The sequence below is a fragment of the Neopelma chrysocephalum genome, unplaced genomic scaffold (genome assembly GCF_003984885.1).
Source record: "Neopelma chrysocephalum unplaced genomic scaffold, ASM398488v2 Primary Assembly neopelma1_71, whole genome shotgun sequence".
Classification (NCBI taxonomy): domain Eukaryota; kingdom Metazoa; phylum Chordata; class Aves; order Passeriformes; family Pipridae; genus Neopelma; species Neopelma chrysocephalum.
This window is the reverse complement of record NW_020897731.1, coordinates 741,390-762,230: the sequence shown is the minus strand read 5'-3', so window position 1 is coordinate 762,230 and position 20,841 is coordinate 741,390. Positions and strand designations below refer to the sequence as shown.

General features: G+C 45.4%; 2 protein-coding genes across 2 annotated transcripts; both read left to right on the top strand.

Annotated features, from left to right (window-relative positions):
- Window positions 1-7,359: 7,359 nt before the first annotated feature.
- Window positions 7,360-8,359, top strand: LOC113969203 (C-C motif chemokine 3-like). Its single transcript, XM_027686582.1, has 3 exons — window positions 7,360-7,556; window positions 7,793-7,901; window positions 8,071-8,359. Exons 1-3 carry the CDS (start codon window positions 7,448-7,450, stop codon window positions 8,162-8,164), a joined length of 312 nt encoding a protein of 103 aa, XP_027542383.1. The 5' UTR covers window positions 7,360-7,447; the 3' UTR covers window positions 8,165-8,359.
- A 2,321-nt stretch (window positions 8,360-10,680) lies between these two features.
- Window positions 10,681-20,423, top strand: LRPAP1 (LDL receptor related protein associated protein 1). Its single transcript, XM_027686607.1, has 8 exons — window positions 10,681-10,890; window positions 14,107-14,251; window positions 14,589-14,713; window positions 15,481-15,601; window positions 16,306-16,464; window positions 16,976-17,058; window positions 19,182-19,358; window positions 19,672-20,423. The coding sequence occupies exons 1-8, from the start codon at window positions 10,711-10,713 to the stop codon at window positions 19,735-19,737; spliced, it is 1,056 nt and encodes a 351-aa protein (XP_027542408.1). The 5' UTR covers window positions 10,681-10,710; the 3' UTR covers window positions 19,738-20,423.
- The last annotated feature ends 418 nt before the right edge of the window (window positions 20,424-20,841 follow it).

Here is a 20,841-nt window from a genome sequence, read left to right as displayed (position 1 = left end):
AAAATCAGGGAACAAGGATAATGGATATATTTAGTTTGTATTTAAGCTACAGCTGGGGTTAAGTTTATAAACAGGAGTAGAAACAAAGAGAACTGGGAAAGCAGAACTTGCATTATTTGTTAATCTTCTTATCTCCAGAAACAAAAGAGAGAAGGAGTGATGAAAAGAGGGTGATAATTACATAAAAGTCTGATAAAAGTATAGATCATGTAATTCAGGCTTGGGCCCAGAACAAAGGGGAAAATTAAAACTTTATGAAATAAACTGATGGATGTTGCATTCCTCAAAGACTTAAACAGGGGATGGAATTGTGCAGATACAATTGGTTTTCAGTTTTCAACTACAGAGTGAATTGTAACTGGTGTTGCAATTGTATCCTGGGCTGTATCAAAAGAAGGGTGACCAGCAGGTCAAAGAAGGTGATTCTCCCAAGTACTTGGCTCTTGTGAGAACCCACCTGAAGGAATACTTTCAGTTCTGGAATCTCCAGTAGAAGAAATTCATGGATCTGCTCAAACAGGTTCAGAGGAGACCATGAAGAGGCTCAGAGGTCTGGAGCACCTCTCTTATGAAAACAGGTTGAGAGAGTTAGGGTTGTTCAGCCTGGGGAAGAGGCCTGGGGAAACCTTAGTGCACCCTTCCAGTAACTAAAGAGGATATACAAGAGAGCTGGAGATAAACTCTTAATAAGGGATGTAGTCATAAGTAAACTTGTTATTTCCTCCTTTTTTCTCCTTTTTCCAGCCTTGTCCTGATCCTCAGGGCTCTTGTTATGGATCTGCATGCCCCAGCCTGGCTTTTGGCCAGTCTGTGCCAGGAACCTAATGGAATCTGGAAGTCACAACACTGTGGCTGGTCCTTCCCCTTCTGTGGTTTCCTTGCTTTCATCAGCTCAGCAAATCTGGGCAATCCTGACAATTTGCCCATTATGATGCACTCATTTTCTATCAATTTCCCCATCTGAGGCCCATCTATGTGACCCCAGCATTCCTGAGTCCTGCCAGAAGCCAGATATGCTCTCCCTTTCCAGGAGACAGCCCCATGCCCCTTTATGGGACCCCCAAGTCCATGTGGAGGGCTGGGAGTGGGTGGTCCCACAGTGCTGCCAGAGGAGCAGACAGGACGCTCCTGTGTACCTCTCCCTCACCAAAATGAAGCATCAGGTCACCAGGGAGGAAGGTAAGCACGAAACATCCCCCTGGGCACCTGCCAGAGCAGATTTTGGCTGGTGCCCAGCTGTGCAAGCAGAGGCCCCTGCACTGTGAGAAGGTGTTCTGGCCTCTCCCTCATCCTGTTTCTGGTATCACCCTCACTGCCACCCCAGCATGGTTCTGGGGGTGACAGTGCTGCTGTCCCCTGTGATCCAAGGTCGCTGGGCAGCTGTGCTGGTGCAACAGGCTCAGTATCCACAAGAATGGACAAGTAAGTCCTCAGAGCTGATATTCTGAGCCCCCAGCCCTGCACTGCCAACAGCCCCAGGCACATACCCTCTTTTCCCCTCTTGCAGTACCAGACCAGCGGGCTGAGCCAGAGAGGGGCCAATGAAGAGGGATTCTATGACTTCCTCTTCCCCAGTATCCAGCAAGAGCTGAAGCAGGTGGCACACAAGGTGAGGTTGTGGGGTCACCATGTCCCACATCTAGCAGCACATGAGCCAGCAACGCCGCAGGGATGATCTGGCAGACAGATGCAAGTAAGCCACCAGATCCACAATTACCCAAAAAGGCTCATTTCTGGAGAAATTAGGCATTTTGAGAGAGTATGTGATTTTATCAGTCGTCTGGTCTCACCAGCCAGGCAGCCCACCAGGAGTGATGAGCAAGGGCTAACTGGGCTCCCTGGGGACATTTGGTACTGACACCAGCTGTCCCTGTGCCATCCCCAGAGGGGCTGCATCTGCCAGCTGGAGGGACATCTCGACCACTTGCTGAGGCCAGCAATGTCCCAAAATTTCCACTTCTTTTGTGGTAGCAAGCAATGTTGCATCTCCCAGTCTTCTGGGGAATTCAAGTGAGTACACCCCTCAGAGTCAGAGATAGGACCAGGGTGGAGGAGGGTTGGCGCTGAGCTGTCACCTCTGTCCTGAAGGTTATTCTACTGGAAGCACCAACCAGTGCAGTAGGTGGGCAGTGCAGCAGGACCAGACTCCCTGCTTCATCTGCCAGCAGGTGGTGGTGGGGTGGCCCTGTCATGACACCTTGATCTGTCCCACTAGTCCCAGCAGCTGGTTCCACCATCACTGCATCCAGTCAGGCAGCACTGCCCCCAGCCCCTGACATCACCTCTGCTGTCACCCCATTGTCCATCTCGGGTGGAGTGAGCGGAACCCCTACTGCTGACACCAGCTCTGCCCCAGGGTCTGGCACTGTGTCCTGCCCTGCACCGCTCCTGCTGCCCACTCTGCCAAGTGGTGCAGACCTTCCAGGCAGAGATGTTTAAAATTCCCAGTAGGTCAGTGCCCTCCTCACTGCCTTCCTCCTGTCCCACAATGGTTGGTCTCCAGGTGCTGCCAGGGGATCCCTTTCACCCCTGGTGCTGAGCACTGCCCTGCACTGGCAGGGATGCTGCCTGGGAGGAGGATGGGCCATCAGTGAGCACTTCCAGTAGCCCAGCTCCTGTGACACTGTCCAATGCCTATGCCTGGCAGGACTGGAGTAGTCAGAGAAGAAAGGATGAGTGCCAGTGGCCCTGGTCCCCACAACTCTTTAGTGAGGACCTTTTAGCAGCCTTCTGCTATCTAAAGGGTGCTTACAGGAAAGGAGGGACTCTTGATAAGGCACTGTAGGGATAGGACAAGGGAGAACAGTTTAAACTGAGAGGAGGTTTGGATTATATATTAGGAAAAAATTCTTGACTGTGAGGGTGGTGAGACACCGGTACAGGTTGCCCAGAGAAACTGTGGATGCCCCATCCCTGGAGGTGTTCAAGGCCAGGTTAGATGGGGCTTTGAGCAACCTGGGCTGGTGGAAGGTGTCCCTGCCTATGGCAGGGGAAGTGGAACCAGATGATCTCTAAGTTCCCTTCCATCCAAAACCATTCTAGGATTCTATGATTGGATTCTTGCCCTGCTCCAGAGCTGTAGGCAGCCTGCCGGCTGGTCTTCCATCCTTCCTGTCCCCAGGGTGAAGCAAGGATTTACAACTCTAAGGATTTTAGTTTTGGCTGTGATCTGCAGCCTCTTGGCAGTTAAGTTTTTGCCATTACTGCTTGCCCACTTCTTCCCAAGCAGGATAGCTTCATCCAATTTAGACGCTCTCTAATGACTTAGCCCCCCCAAAAAACAAACACTCCAGTATCAGGGAGGAGATGGTGCATTAACAGTAAGAGCTGGAGGGAAGACAGGATTCTGCTGGCACCCACTGAGATCAGCTTATTGCAATGTTGCAAATGAAACCTCAAGTAGGTCCTAGCACAGCTGGAAAAGGGAAGCATTTGCAATCATAGAATCACAGAATATCATGAGTTGAAAAGTTGGAAGGGAACAACTATTATCACCAAAGTCCAACTCCTAGTCCTGCACAGGAGAGTCCCAAGAGTCACACTGTATGCCTGGGAGTGTTGTCCAAATGCTTCTTGACCTCAGACAGGCTTGGTGTGACAGCAGTGTGATATAATCAGTTACTAAACATCCCAACAGTACACACGCAGAAAGAAGCCACAAAACTTGCTACTTCCTCCTTTTTTAGCTTTTTCTTGCCTTGTTCTGATTTTCCTCAGGGTGCTGGTTAAGGAACTTCATGTCTCAGTCTGGCTTTTAGCCAGCAGGTCACTGTAGCAGCAGTAGTGTAGGTATCACAAGGTTTTGGGCTCTGGTCATTGCCTGCCAGACACTCAAATGGAATCTGAAAGTTGCAGATCTGTGGCCAGTGCTTCCCCTTCTGTGGTCTCCTTGATCTCTCCAGATCAGCAAAACTGGGCAATCCTGGCATAATTTCTCTGGATGCATCTCTGGATGTACTCATTTTCTCTGATTGAATCTCTGGGGGAATAGGAGGGCAGTGGCAGCAGGGGCTGAGCACTGTGCAGAGGAGATCAGCCCCCACCACAGTCCCCATGCCCATTGTCTGGTACTGCACAGGTCAGTAACCCCCCAGGGATGCTCTGGCAGACAGCTGCAGGAAACCCATCAGATCCTCATTTATGCAATAAGGCTCAATCCTGCAAAAATTCATGATTTTGAGAGGGTATGTGTCTTTATCAGTGTTCCAGTCTCACCAGCCAGGCAGCTCACCTGGGCAAGGGCTAACTGGGCTCCCTGGGGGCATGTGGCACTGACATTAGCTGCCGCTGTGCCATCCCCAAAGGGGCTGCATCTGCCAGGTGTGGGGCACCTCAGGTACCCACCAGGGCCAGCAATGCCCCAAAACTTCCACTTTCTCTGTGGTAACAAGCAATGCTGCATCTCCCAGATTTTACCCAGCATTACCCCCAGCTCCTGACATCACCCCTGCCTTCACTCCATTGACCAGCTCCAGGGCAATCAGAGAATGATTTGTTTGGAAGGGATCTTAAATATCATCTCATTCCAACCAGGGACACCTTCCACTAGACCAGGTTGGTCAGAACCCCATCCAACCTGGCCTTGAACACTTCCGGGGATGGGTCATCCACAACTTCTTTGGGCAACCTGTATCAGTGTCTCAACATCCTCATAGTAAAAAAAATTTCTTTCTAACATGTAATCTAAACCTCCTCTCTTTCAGTTTAAAGCCATTCCTCCTTGTCCTGTCACTGCATGCCCTTGTCAAAAGTCCCTCTCCAGCTGTCTCACAGGCCCCCGTTAGGTACTGGAAGGTGACAGAAGGTCTCTCCAGAGCTTTCTCTTCTCCAGGATGAACAACCCCAACTCTCTCAGCCTGTCTTCACAGCAGAGGTGCTCCAACCCTTGGATCATCTTTGTGGCCTCCTCTGGATTCAATTCAACAGTTCTACATCCTTCTTGTGTTGGGGACCCCAGACATGGACACAGTATTCCATGTGCGAGTTTTTAATCCTCCTTGATCTGTAAAACAGTGAAGTTGTTCTGCAAAAGCACCTCAGGTTTTGGGGGAAGTCTCTTTCTTTTGTAGGTCCTTGCCTTTGCAAGTTTCCATTCTTCCACATTGATCCTCTTCCCTTCTGTGTGTGCCATCAGGAGAGTTTCTCTGTGTGTCATCAGGGGAGTTTCTGGCTGTTTGGCTGCAGGCAGTGTGTCCACTGCAGACTGCGCTTGGAGTCAGCTTTCTAACTCCTTCTCAGCCTCTCTAATGGTGTGTGGCCTTCTCACTGCCTCCTGCAGCTCAGCCACCTGCTGGTGCAGGTCCTCCACCTGGGCACACCTTCACATCGTCTGTGGGCAGGTCTGTCCAGGCCCCGGGAGAAGTGTCTTGGCGCTTCCTGCAACTGAGGTCTGCACTGCAGTCTCTCCCCTCAGCAGCTCCATTTGGGTGTAGGCATCAGCCACCACCGGGGTAGATGGTGCAGGACCCCCAATCAGAGCTGCAGCCTTTGCTCTTAGATGACAGCCCACCATTCTGCTTTGGAGTTCAGGTAGGATAAGTGCCCTCAACCTGTGTAGGAGGTCACAGAACATGCTCGGTTGCTGGGTTATGTGGACTTCAAGTCTCTCCACTCAACCAGTGGAATGCCCCATCTTCCAAGATGTGCCCTTTTGCTCCCCAGGGCTGCCTTTTGTGGCAGTGGGGGTGGCTGTCATGATTCCTGGTGCACCCACGATTCTTGGGCCACTCTTGGGAGAGTTACCAGCTCCTGGTGGGTCACTGAACATCCCTGCAGTTTCCCTGGCTCAGGACCCTCGCAACCTTCCATTCCACTGTGAGATGGGCGTTCCCCAGAGCTCTTTGCCTAGCAAAAATCATGACATTTTTGTTTATTTTATTGTGTGTAAATACATGAATCAAAAGGGGTCCTGACCTGTAGGTCTTGCTTCAGCCAGAGGATGACCACAAAGATGTCCTTCTAGTGCTACTTTGATATCAATGCTACAGCAGCAGGTAGGAAGCATGTCCCAGGCTGACATTCTTGTTAGTCCCTTGCACGCTGCATTTCAGACACCTTTCCCTCAGTATAAGATGTGTCCAGTACGAGAGTAGGGCAGCATTGGGTTACCCCTCTGTGACAGCTGCACATAGTTGCTACTTGTGTTAACTTCAAAAGATTGTTCTTTTATATCCAGAAGACTTGCTTTGTCGTTTCTGTGTTAATTTTTATTTTTTCATTCTGTCCTATTTGTAAGATTCCTTTCTCACTTAATTGTTTGTTTCTATATCTAAAAGACAGCAGATGTAGATTGCTGACCTCTGTGAGGCCAATAATGAGAATTCAGGTTACCTGAAACAACTTATTTACCCTCATAGATCCAGCAGGAAAAGGCCAAATAAAAAGAGGTTAATTCCCCATCCCAGAAGGTAATTTCCAAATGCCCCCACCAGTCCACACTCAGAAAGTAAGCCACAAAACTTGCTACTTCCTCCCTGATTTTCCTCAGGGGGAAAAGCCCCCTGGTTAGGGGGCTTTGTGGCTCTGCTTGGCTGTTGGCCAGTGGGATCACTGCAGCAGTAGGGTTGGTGTCACAGTAGTTTAGGCTCTGGACAATCCCTGTCAAGCACCCAAATGGAATCTTAAAGTCACAGCCCCATGGCCTGTGCTTGCCCTTCTGTGGTCTCCTTGACTTCTCCAGGTCAGCAAAACTGAGCATAATTTTCCTAGTATGATGCACTCATTTTCTCTCCTTGAAACTCAGGGGGAATAGAAGGAGGGGAGCAGCAGCAGAGGCTGAGCATCGTGCAGAGGATAACTCTGCAGCCACCACAGCTCCAGCCCCACTTGTGTTCCCTCAGCCCCTGCAGTACTACAAAGTCCACCACTAAACCATGTACCTAAGCATAACATTTACATATATTCTAAATGTCTTCAGGGATGGTTACTCCACTACTTTCCTGGACAGGCTGTTCCAGTGCTTGACAACCCTTTCAGAGAAGAAATTTTTCATAATGTGCCCTGGCTCAACTTGAAGCCATTTCCTCTCCTCCTGTCACTTGTTACTTGGGAGACTAATCTCCACCTCACTTCAGCCTCCTTTCAAGTAGTTGCAGAGAGCAATATGGTCTCCCCGCTGCCTCCTCCTCTCCAGGCAAAACAAATCCAGCTCCCTCAGCCGCTCCTCCTAAGACTTCTTCTCTTTTGAATCTGAAAGTCGCAGACCTGTGGCCAGCACTTCTTCTTCTGCGGTTTCTTTGCCTTCTCCAGCTCAGCAAAACTGGATGATCCTTACATAGTTTTCCTAGAATGATACACGTATTTTCTTTCCTTGAAATCCTGCACCCACCCAGTGGTAGGGGTACAAAAGGAGGTCAGCAGCAGTAGGGGCCAGGCATCGTGCAGAGGAGAGCCCTGCAGCCACCCCAGCTCCAGCCTCACTCGTGGTGCCCTCAGCACTCCCAGCACCATGAAGGTCCTTGCAGCCGCCATGGCTGTTCTGCTCCTTGTGGGCATCTGCTCCCTGGCTGAGGCTGATCCTGGAGACTCCAGCATTGGCACACCATTCCAGCCGCAAGGTATGCTCTCCTTCTCTGGGAAAGAGCCCCATCCCTATTGAGGGGACCCTTGTGTCCATGGGAAGGCTGGGAGCAGATGGTCATCACCAATGCAGGGACTCAGACTCAGACGTGGAGGCTTCCACGGGGTGTCCCCAGAGGATACAGCACAGCTGACAGCGGATCCCCTGGGAGCCACAGGCAGAGCCTCTGCCACAGTGTGGGGTCTCACTGGGCCTTCCTCTGTACCCTCACAGACATCATCCCCACCTCTTGCTGCTTCAACTACTTGTCACGCCCCGTTCCACGCAGACTGATCGCCTCCGCCCACAGGACCAGCAACGCCTGCCCACAACCAGCCGTGATGTGAGTACCCAGCATTGGCAGGGGTCGGGGGCAACAGCCAGGGCAGCACCCCAAGGATGTCCAAGGGTGTACGGGAGGGACAGGGACACCCAGGGCGCTGCCAGCAGGACCCAATGCAGGCACCCTGCTGCCCTGGCTGAGCATCTCAACACTGCTTTTTCCCCAACAGCGTGGTCACCAGGAACGGGAAGATGCTCTGCGCAGACCCTGAGACACGCTGGGTGCAGCGATATCTGAAGGACTTAGAGATACTGGAGTCCTGACTCTTCCCCACTGCTGCCCCAGTGCAACGAACTCGACCCTCAGCACCAAACACACAACAAGAATGCTTGAGCTGCATCATTCTTCAATAGGAAAATTTATTACAGTTGACATACATTCGCAAACTAAATTTTGCTTGCTAGAGTGAAAATACAAAAGCTATTAACGTGTCTAAATAAAGTGTTTGGCTTGTCAGACCCTTTGGGTGTCTCTGAAGTCCCTGTTGGAGCCCTGACGTGACAGAAGGGACCCATGGGTAGCCCCTTGCCCTCCTCACTCCATGGTTTCACTACTCCCCCAGCTCCCACAGTACTTCTCCCTCTCCAGCCCGGACTCAGCTCCTGCTCTCCAGCATGACCCAGACATACCTGTGGGGTGACACCACCATCTCACCCATTTTTTGGGACCCTCCCCACACAGCACATGTGGTAACAACCCTCCTGGGCCAGGCAGCCCTGCTGGGCATCTGCCACCAACTCAGTGACATATTTGCCGCAAACACTGGAGGCTCAGGACAGTCTTTGACTGCACCAACATCCCCACTCCTAGACATTGCCCTCAGGCCCTGACACCACCTCTGTCCTCACCCCATTGCCCAGCTCTGGGGAAGGGAGTGGGACATCTCTGCAGCTGACACCAGCTCTGCCCCAGGGCCACTCTCTGCCCTGCACCACTTCTGCTTGGGCCAGGACACACAGAACAATACCAAACAGTCACCTGACACAGATGTAAGGGCACAAGAGAATGAGATCCAACAAGCCAACATAAGCAAACTAATGGTGCTGCAGCCCTTCTCTATTTCTAAAAAAATCCACAGTGTAGCTCAAAAACTCAGACAAACAAATGCATAAAGCTGTGCACAAGTACACTCAAAACAAGAAGAAGGGTAGGAACCTGTATGAGTTTATATAGCATGGAAGTTGAATTTATTTGCAGAGAGCCTGAAAACTCAATCAGTACTTCAAATGGCAGACAAGAAAAAACACCTATTCCAAAGTGATTCAAAAATATATATATTCACTGTAATAATAAGAATAAAACAAGCTCTAAATCCTAAAACTGATGTGTAGAGCTCTGCAAGATTTGGGCAAGGCTCATTGGTTTCTTTCCCCACGACTGGTTTGCCGTACTTCAATGTGTACTTCAATGCTCATTTCAGTTGCTCTTCAATGCAACATATATTGCAATGCCTTTACCCACTTGTGCCATTTAGTCTTACAGCCACAGCTTCTAGGATAGTGACACTGAGAATCTCTGACTTGGGAAAACGTGGAAGAGAAAAGAGGCTTTTATATTGCTTACAAGGCAAAAATGAGAGCTCAGTAAAAATCCTCCCTGGGGCATTGTTTTCAGAAATCTCATTATAGTTTAGGCAATCTATTTGTTCTCATAGAACTGATTTATAATGCATGAAGGCTTGGTGTTTACAGTACTACAGAGCTACTCTTTAATTTGATCAAGGTCACACGTGAGATCTGAGGTGAATTTGAGAAGTAACCTTTTGCTTCCACTGCCAGTTAGTCTCACGAAAGTAACTCCACTACTACATTGCTAAATAAGCTCAACACAAAATTGTCCGACTATGCTGAAAAACCTGTTCTACACAAGCTTTGAAGTGTGCAGAAGAGGATTCATCGAGAAGGAACATCTTCCTTCATCACCTTCCCATCAGAAACACCCATGGAGTTTGCTGTATATCTCCTGCACTTCTTGCATAGCAGCATTATATTTTAGTGCATTTTCTTAAAACTGAAGAGGATATATACCAACCCTGGATTAAATATTGGTCATTTTCACAGCATCATGGGGGTTTTTTGTCTAAATAAAGCTTGACTTAGTCCTCTCCAAAGATTTCCTATTGCCCACTGCACCTCTTGGCTGGCTCCTTGAGGAGGAAGCACTGTGGTGGAAGGTTGGCACAGGCTCCTGCCCAAGAGCTGCACTCTAAACACTGATCACTGAACCCAGAGCCATTCCCAGAGTCTGCCCCTCGATAACAACCTAATCTACTTGTTACCGCGTTTCTCACAATCCTCCTTCTCCCGGCACCATCATCCCTCTGTGCCGTCCCGGGTAGAGATGCCCTCCACTGCCACCTCCAAGGGGGAACAGTCCTTCTTCCCCTCCTACGGTGCACAGGGGGATTCATCCCCGTTCTTGCCTTCCACCCTCCCTGAGCTGCCTTTTCTTTTTCTGTGTACTCTTGAACATTGTGCTGATATCTGGAAACTTCGTTTGATCAAAATCAGTGGCGTTCAAACACACCCGTGTCCGCTTTTCCTCGCACAGCTGACAGCAACACCTCGCTGCGGGACGCACAGAGCGCAGGAGAGCGTTCGCTGCAGTCACTACAGCTGGGGGGAAAGAAACACGCAGAAACTGCCACACTCAGCATATTTGCTGAAGCAAGGGCTCAGGATAATGACACGGAGCGCTCGATTGTTGACCTAAACTGGACTCCCAACCAGTTTTCCAGCACCGACATCCCCTCCCTGGCCGAGGTGGGCGCGGAGCATCTCGGGACTTGTAGTTCCCGGTGCGGCGCGATATGGCGGCTCCCCGGGCTCTGGCGGCTCTCGCCGCCGCGCTGCTCCTCGCTGCCGCCGGCCAGGCCAACAAGTACTCCCGAGAGGCCAATGAGGGGCTGGCGGCCGCCGGCGGCAAGCGGCGGGAGGCCGGGGAGTTCCGGGTGGTGAAGCTGAACCAGATCTGGGAGAAGGCGCAGCGGGTGAGTGCCGCGGAGCGGGGCGATGGCGGCGCCCGGAGGGGGAGCAGGGGTCGGGCCAGGCCGCTTCGGACACTCATTCCCTGTCAGCCGCCTCAGGAGATGGAGTACGGGGAGCTGCGTGTGAGGAGAGATCGAGGCTGTTCGGTGCTGGGCCGCCGGGCTGGGGCGCCTTTTGCTGTGTTCTCGGTCATGGCTGTCCCCGGCCGGCAGCGCAGGGACCCGCTCCGTGGGGGCTGTGCCGGCGGCGGGGAACAGCCGTGCTGTGCAAAGTGTTCTCTCGGCAGACGAGATACGTATCTGTGTTCTGGGAAGTGTTGATCTTCCCGTGTTTAAAAATCTTGCAGTTAAACCACATGGCCAGGAAGTTGGAAGAGGGGAGGGAAGTCCCTCTGGTGCCATGGAGGATCTGAGACTGGCTCCAGTGCTGGTCGAATGCTTTAGCCCTGTCGCTCAGGGCTGTGATGCTCTCATCTGGCTGAAGACCTTAGTTCCTATTCTGCACAGGACAGGGTCTCACTGAGGAAGAAACCCTGCACCTTGCTGGTTGTGTCACCCTCATTCACACCAAGTCATGTAGACACATGCAGGGGCACCAACAAATGGATATCACCATTCCCACAGGAGAGCCTTAATTTTGACAGTGATACTTGAGTTTCTCTCATTTTGAGCTACGAAACAATATTTAATTAAAGTGAAAATACAGTAAAAATATTTAATCACAGTGGAAGTATTTGCTTAGAAAGAAGCAGAACAGCTCCAACAGGAGAAGAGCGCACTGCACATACCCCTGACTGTTGTGGACCTTGGAGATTAGGGTCATGACTGGCAAAGATTCAGTTCTTTCAGGCAAAGAAATATAGTTAATATTTCCAGTTAATATTCTGGATCTTCTGTATCCTGAATGGACATTCCTCAGCCTGAGCTACTGAATTAGAGGTAGGGCATCCCTGGGTTTAGTTGAAAACTAGAACCCTGCCATAATGCTGCTTCCCAATGTGCCAAAAGACGGTATCAAAAATATTCCTTCCCTTAGTGGGAGAAGGATTGAATGTGGCATAGGGTAATGTGTATTAATGGAACTCCAGCTGTGAACTGAGCTGAAGAAGAAACAACATGGAGACTAGAAATAATCTATACTAGTATTGCCAGTTTCCTCTTACCTTTCCAATTACAGCCATTTTTAATTTTCATACCTGGATCTTCTGGAATTAAAATGTAAGATGCTTTACATCATCTACGGTAAGATACTAAACTATAAAATTAACTCTGTCAGTAAAGAACTAAGGTTTAGTAAATTCTACGTGAGCCAGATTTTAGAGATGCAACACCTACTTGAACTAAATTTGCCACCTTCTAAATTTCACCTTTGAGTACAACTGACACACAGTCTGTGTTTTATAAAGCAATTTTTCAGTATATCTGGGCAATACATGAAATAAGAGGAAAACTATGTGTTGCACCTGTGTTGAAATATTTGCATGTGCCAATGCTGAACTCTCTTTCCTTCGTTTTGGTAGTGGTAGAGATAGTACTGAAAACAGGGAACTTCTCTGTTGTGACGTAAAAGATAGATTCTGCAATTCAACATGGCAACACACAGCAGCATGAGCAGTCCTTAGGAAAGCCCCAAAATGTTACTTAGTGGGACCAGGAGCTGGCAAGCCAGAATTCCTTCTCGTTTCCCTGAGAGTAGGAGGGAGGGGTTGATCTTTCTCCAGCATCTCTTTTCATAGGTATATGCTTAATATAAAAAATTTAAAAAGTTATCTTATTGCAAGATTTCTGCTTAGTCAGACCCTAATTCTACAGTTGTTTGAACCAGTGGCAAAAACTCTGTAGATTTCATGTGTGTGATTTGGCCCGTTGTCTTTAACAACCCACTATGCCGTGGCTGTTGCCATTGGTGCTGTTCCAGCATCACTTGTTAAGGGGATTCCTGGCCATCCCAAAGCAGCACTGGGCTCCAGCATCTGGGCGATGTTACACCTAAAAAGTTTATAGGAAAGAACCCTTTCCTCTGAAAAGCAACGGTGTAGGTAATGACGTTGCAGGTAGTGACTGTAGCCAGGCAAACAGCAAATGACTTAATTGTTGTAATGTTTGACAGATTTCCAGCAGTCATTTCCAGAATTGCCAGGTACCTAACTTGGATGTTAATTTCCAGGCAGCATTAGGAATGAAGAGTAAGGAATGAATGTAAGGAACTTGTTGCTTTGTTATTTAATCATTAAACTTAGCCTTGCACCTCTCCTTCTAGTTAGTTATTCCAGCATATAGATGGAAGTAAAGTCCACTAACACCTTATTCCAGATGTTAGTAAAGTGACGAGGATTCTTACCCACTGACATTTTTCACCTGGTGTTTTTTAGGGTCCTACGTGAGATGACCTTGAAGGAAGCAGTTCTTGAGCTGAATACTTTAAATTAACTTATGTATTCACTCTGTGTTACATGAATGAGACAGGCAAGGGGCTTCCAACAGCTTTCAGAGGATTTATAATGCTTAAAAGGACAGTTACTTGAGCTTTGTACTAAATTGTAATGAGAATCAGAAAAATATTACTGGAATTGGGAGAATTTTAATAGAATCTTTCTCTTTTTTTCCCTTAAAGAGCAGTGGACTGATGTAGTTCCTTAGTTTTTACTAAGAGTTTAAGGATGTCCAAAATCTGGAAGTTCAGAAGTTCAGGTTCAACTTACAGCAGTGCAGCTTAGCCAGCTGCATAGTAGTCATCGTCTCTGTTCCTGTTTTCTCTACAGTTCACAAAATTTCAGGCTGACCTGGCATTCATTTTAACTCTAATTTTTTTTTATTTTCATATCTTTAGCCTCAATGTTTTATCTTTTTGTTCTGTTATGCCAGACAGAAATACCTCTAGATTTTGTATGTTTTAATGCACATAAACCATGTTAAGAAGTGTTCTGAGAATTTTTTTCATTTTGAATCATAGTAAAAATTGCTGATGAAGTGTCTTTGACCTGCAAGGCCATTGTCAGTGACCTGGTAGTCTGAAAAACTGTACTAACCAATGAAGTTTACCAACTCACTGTAAGTATATGTTTGGAAGGTGGTCCACAAGAAAGCACACATGATGACAATGGCACCTTGTTTGAGAAAAATTGCAGTGTTACAATATCTATCCGGGCTTCTGAGGTAACTCTGCAGCAAGAGGTGACTGCACATAACTGAATACAAACCTTTCTCTGTTCTTGTTAGCTCCATCTTTCTGCTGTGAAACTGGCGGAGTTGCACAGTGATCTAAAAATACAAGAAAAGGATGAGCTAAGCTGGAAAAAACTGAAGGCTGAAGGGCTAGATGAAGATGGAGAGAAAGAAGCCAAACTCAGACGCAACTTAAATGGTAAGAAAGAAGAAGTTTAAACATTGAATCAGACACATACCCAGTTAGACACCTGTGTTTGTGTTCGAACCATTAAATAACAGGTTGTCTGTCTGGACACTGAGCACACACAAGCTCTTTGGAGGTCAGTAGGGAGCTGCAGCAGGCTAGCAGATTCCTTTGCTCCTGATATTTTCGGAAGAGGTCATTAAACCTGGGAACTCCGTGTCTTAAACTGTTAGGTTTTCCTTCATGAGCTGTAAAATCCAGCTCTACAAGTCAAGGATGTAGCCAATCTTTCATCTTCCATACATCCATAGTTGGTTCTCATGTTTCTCTGTCTTCTATTCCTTTGCAGTCATTATGACTAAATATGGAATGAATGGAAAGAAGGACTCTCAACTTGTTGATACCAACTATATTAAAGATGGTACAGAAAGTGACACACTAGATGATCCGAGACTGGAAAAGTTATGGAGCAAGGTGAGTACAGTTTCCAGGAACTGGAGTATTGGAAATCAGTGTTTCTTCATTGAACTGTTGGCTGTATCTTCTGAGAGCCCCAAGACTTGGAAGTGATAAGCTTTACTACTGTTCTGTTAAGTACTGGCCAAGCTTCTATGCTCTGTAGCTCACATCTTTGTGCCCTGAGGGCATCCCACCTGCATCCAGATCATCCAGGTGTGGCAGGTTGTCTTTGCAAAATAAAACACCTGCATTGGTCTGCATGAAGGAAAGAGCCTGGGTCCACTGAGCTCATATGGAGAATTTCAGTCAAATTTCATTGAATTTATGATTTCCCTGAGTGTGACTATCACACTGTGTATTAGTATATCTATGGTGTTTTTCACAGTTTTCTTATTGTTGTTTATCAGGTTTTTTTAAAAAATGCATTTAAAATAGAACCATTTCATAGGCTGCTTACAAGTGAAATATATGAGGGGAGGGGTTTTAAATAAGAACTTTCCCAGTCTAGTATTCAAGTGGAAATTTCCAGGATATGCATTCATGTTTAAAAAGTGTGGCTTTAGAAGTCGGAAGAAAACTTCTTTTTGACATGATTAAAGCCACCTTATCCATCAATGTCTAAATCCTGACCTCATACTAATATTAAGAGAATTAAAAGATCTGAGGAAAAGCTGCACTTAATAATTTTCTAAATGTGGTGGGAAGTGGAAAGACGTTTTGGCATGTGAGTGCACTTAAAAGCACTTGGCCTGGAAAATATAATCAGCTCATGTTTCTTTCAGGCCAAGACCTCTGGGAAGTTCTCTGATGAGGAGTTGGATAAGCTTTGGCGAGAATTTAAGCATCACAAAGAAAAGATTCATGAATACAATATTCTGTTGGAAACTGTGAGCAGAACAGAAGGTACCTGAACATTTCTCTGATGTTTCGAGATCAGTACAACTCTCTTCTCTGCCCATTGCTTCTATTGTTTCCAAACTTCTTTGAAACTCCTGACATTTCTGTCAGAACTGCTTGCAGATGCTGACATTTTCAAATACTTACTGGGTTTAATTCTGCATTAGCTGCCAAAGATCTTGCCAGCTAATAAAAATGTTGCCATTTTAGTTTTCTGATTCTGCCTGCATTTCAAGCAGCTAAGATACCATCAGATTAACAATGATGGTCATAGTAGTTAACTGGAAATTGTGCAGCAAGCTGCTGCAAAATGTGGTTCTAAAATCTGCAGAACATGCATGTTTTATCTCACCAGCTGGGAGCCCAAGAGGATATACTCAAATATCTTAGGCACCGAGCCTGAGGTGTATTAGAGCATCAAGGATCTGAATCCAGCTTGCTGTACTAATCTGAGCTAAAATTCTGAGAGCTGAAGAATTCTAAAGCTGATAGTTTGATGTTTGCATTGTATAGTCCAAGCTGGAAGCTGCTGAAAGTCATTTCACTGTCAGATATTCCGGTTGGTCCAGGGAAGAAGGCAAGGGACTCATCAACCATCCCTATCCCATTTCCTTAGCATCTTTTATTCACCTTTGATTTGGTGGATTTCTGGAGCTTTTGACCTATAAAGATTTGGCCTACAATCAGTAACTCTGGTTCTTCTTCAACAGATATCCACAAAAATGTTATCAATCCATCTGAAGAGAACCTGGTGAAAGAGGAAATCTTGCACAACAAGCACAGAGAACTCAAAGAGAAGTTAAGAAGCATCAATCAGGGGTTTGAGCGTTTGCGTAAAGTCAGTCATCAAGGATATGACACAACCAGTGGTATGATACAGTGGAGTTTGTGCTTATTTGGGATTAATTTCATTTTAAAAAAATAAAAATCATTGGGCAAGTAATAAGGTACACTACAGTATCATAGTAATAGTGTACCACAGTGGGCTGAAGAGATACAGCCAGACTGTTCTATTTGGAACCCAACACTAGAAGCCTAATGCAAGGATAGAAACAATGTGTTGAGATGGTAGTTCTGTCTTCCACGCCCTCATGAGTAGGGATATTACACTTTCAGCCCCTGGAGGGCAAGCAAGACAACGTGCAGAGCAAGCAATGCTGTTATTCAGTTCCTATGGGGATTTTTTTGCTTTTGAAAAACTACTGGCTATAGCAGTACTGTAGTTTTATCCAGTACTTGTATTTTTTTTCCCTTTTCATCTAAATACATCTATTAGTAATGCAGTGTTTAATCTCTCTGTGTGTATGTATATGAGAAAGCATGCTCATACTTCCTAGAAGTTGTGTCCAGATTTTCATTTAGTGGTATGTGTTTGTTTAGAATTTGAAGAACCAAGGGTGATTGATTTGTGGGACATGGCCAAATCAGCCAATTTCACTGAGAAAGAACTTGAGTCTTTTCGGGTAAGTAGAATTCCAGTGAGATCTCTTATGCAAACATAATTTCCCACATAAAGAAATACTCGATGTTACTCTGATTGCAGCCACTTCTGTATTTACCCCCAGCCATCATAAAAAAAAGTAATGCTTCTTTGTTAATACTATATAAACACGTATGTAACTAGTCATATGCATGGTTCTGTTACAATCAGCAAAATGAAAATTTTGAATCCTGTCAGAACAAGTGTTGCATATTTCAAGTCTTTGAAAAATTGAGCCCTGCTTTTTTGTTTCCAATGCAGCAGATTTACCTCTCTTACCCAGTGTCTTAATTACTTCTTTGGGAAGCAGTGCAATGTGTATAACCAGCAATTTGCCTCTCATGCCCATCTCTTGCACTGTTAACTTCCTGTTGGAGCTGTGTTGAACTAACCCCAAACTCCTGTGATTCTCTTCAAAGAAATATAATAGAAATTAATTCCTATGTGCTTCATACTGATTTTATTCAATTCAAGTTGCAATGAGAAAATGTTTGATTATCTTTTCATTTGACTCTGCCTGTTTATCAGAATGGATTTTGATTGATAGCCTGAAGAAGTAACTCTCTTTAGGGCTTCTTCATGAAGCTGCATGTACAAAAGATGTTGTCTTACCAGCCAGGCTAGGGACACTTAGAACTTCTTTTCCAGATAAGGTAATGAGAGAGTTTTAACTGCCTGGGACCAGGTTTGAAATCTGTCTCTCTTAGATATCAAAGATCTGTGTTTATTTATTTTAACTCACGTACAGCCCAATTCTCTTACGAAGCAAACATTTTAGTTACACTGATTTCAGTGGCCCTGCTTCTAAGAGTGTCAGAGGAAAGGTGCTGAAGTCTGCAACAAGGCTTCTGCTCAGTGGGGCATTTTGGTCAGGGCTGTACAATTGCATGAGAGGTAAATTTTGCCTTCCTATCTGCCACAGTGAAAAAGAAGAAACCAATTCCATAAGCAAGAACACATATCTGCTCATTAATTTTACTGTTTTAGTAGAAATCTTTAATGCAGACCCTCTTCACCAGGTCAAACCTGTATCGTTACTGTGATTGTTGGGACATCCTAACAAAAGTAAGATGGGAAGAATCAGTAAAACATCTGCAGCTAAAATGATTTATCAGACCGTGAAACCTCAAACTGAGGTCCTGAATGGAGTATGTAAGACAGACTGGAATGTTCTACAGCAAAAGGAAACTATTTTCTTGTCATAAATATTGAAGACAAAACCTCCTTCCTTTGAAAACTGAAAAAAGAACTATTAAGATGATGGATTTTAATCTTTTTTTTAATTGTCTTGAAATGAGAGAAATTTTGCCAGCCACCAGGACTGAAACACACCAACGAACAAAATGAAGTGGGCTCTGTCAAAGCAGGATTTTACTGCAAGGTTTGGTTGAGTATTTCTGGATGTAATGCATAGACCTGCTTGCCATAAGTGGCGTAACAGTTTGAACTGTTCATATCCGCTTCACAGAGGAGGTATCCTAAGACACAGAGAAGCTGAATCTTTTGCCTTGAATTAGCAAAGCAAGAACATGCTGTGGTGGGTAGAGACATTACTCACTCCCCCTTATCAGGCTATCTGAGTACTGTCTCTGATACATCACTGAACACTACAGTCTGGCCACTCTCTTTGGGGCAAATTAAGACTTGCTTTTTGTTTGTTAACTAATTCATCCTATTTCAGATTCGTCGTAGCAGACTGTAAATCCAGAAAACATTTTAAGTCTGAGCAGAAAATAACAGATCCAGGACCTGATTTTGAAAAGAGTCTTCTTTTAAAAATTGTTTCTCTCCCTCCCCTCTCCCCAGTCCACTGTTCTTATGCAAAAATTTTTATTTGGTGTTCACTGCTTTCATCTCCCAGCACCTCACAGCCATCCACAGTCTCCTTTTAAGGACTCCGCAGTGTCATTTTCAGCATCTGCTTTCAAAATCAGGTGTCTGTGTGGTGGTGATAATGGATTGTCCAGACCTTGTTAAGAAGCGGGGAATTGAAAAAGCTTTCTGTGCTTCACTTAGTAAAATGTCCTTAGGAGTGCCTTGGCAGGAAAAGAGAAAGGAAGCCTTGAAAGGAAAATCCTGTAAAGCTCTTTGTATTTGTTGTCATAGGAGGAGCTGAAACATTTTGAAGCAAAAATTGAAAAACACCATCACTATCAGAAACAATTAGAGATTTCACACCAAAAACTGAAGCACGTAGAGGGAACTGGAGATAAGGAGCATCTGAACAGAAACAAAGAGAAATATGCCATGCTGGAAGAAAAGACAAAAGAACTAGGATATAAGGTCTGTATAAATCCAGTGTACATACATTTTGAAAGTTTAACTCAGCATTAGAGGGTTAGTAGATTGTCCAGTGCTGATTTTGCATGCAAGTTGAATGACTTCCAGAAGGGGAGTTCAAGGCACTTTTGTTCTCATGTTTAGTAGAGGATACACATAATTGTTTTTTATGGACCTAATTCTAAAAGGCCTGAAATCTCCCTATTCTCTGCTCTCCCCATTGTCACATATACTAATAACAACATCTGAATATATTAATTATATTGATAATTTCTTGTCTTACTGAAATTTGTGTCGTGTTTTGTTTTCCTGATAGGTAAAGAAGCACTTGCAAGACTTATCCAGCAGAATCTCTCAAGGTCTTCAACACAATGAATTATAAAAATTTGTTCTACTTCATGGGATCAATCTATTAAGACAAAACAGATAATGTGATTTTTTGAACAGGGCTTACTAAGGAATCCTTCTGAAATAGTAAGGATTGAACAGATTTGTCCTGTAAGAAAATGTATTTTTTTGTCTCCTTAATTGCCAGTTTTGTATTTGCACTACAAAATTAAATGATTAGATTATATATTTAAGTTGCACATCTTGGATCATTCAAATATCATATCTGAATCAAGTAGCAGCCTTTGAAATGATCAGTCATGTCAAAAGTAAAAATATGTGAACTCTCAAAAGATCCCTGCTAGTAAAAAAATACTAATTTTACATTCAGGTAAGATATTCTTATCAGTGAAAGCAAACACTGAGGTATAGGAAGTTAAAACAGAGACTAGAAAAGTCTTTATTTCAATGCTTGTCCTATTACATTTCCTACTTAAGGTAACAAAAATACTTCTACTGACTTTGAGCAATGGCTCTGACTTTGAGCAGTGGCTCAGAGCTGCACTGTGTATGAGTCTTTCATGTGAGAGGGGGAGGAGGAGTAAGGAGGGAACAAGTACTGAGGTCAATTCACACAGTTTACTTATTGACTAACACATCTGAAGTTACTGAATATTTGTGTACCATTATCTTGTTCATGGTTGCTTGGTTTTGTTACACTTAGTCATTAAAAAAATCAAACCAAGATACTGATGTGGCTTTTTTTTTTTCCTTCCCTTTCATATAGCGAGAAGTAACCAGACCTGAGTTTTTGAGCATGCTGCTTATTCCTGTAATGTTCATTCACTCAGTAGTTTTTAAGAGAGGAGGGGTGGTTTTGTACCACAAGAATGTGTTTCTATGTTCTGAATAGGCAGGAGGCTCCCTAAAGCAGCTTCTCTCTGAGCACATATTCCAGTGCAATCTCCAGTAAAGGTTATTATCGTTTTCCCTTTCAAGACCAGATTTTTCTGGTCAGAACTTTGGCAAACATCAGACATCTGGGTTGAAATTGTCTATGCTGACCCTTTATTTCAAATGACACTTTTCAGGAACAAGGCTAAGACAAAGGTCCAGTGTAACTATTACAGCTGCTTGGTTTAGGAGCTCTGTGACTTGC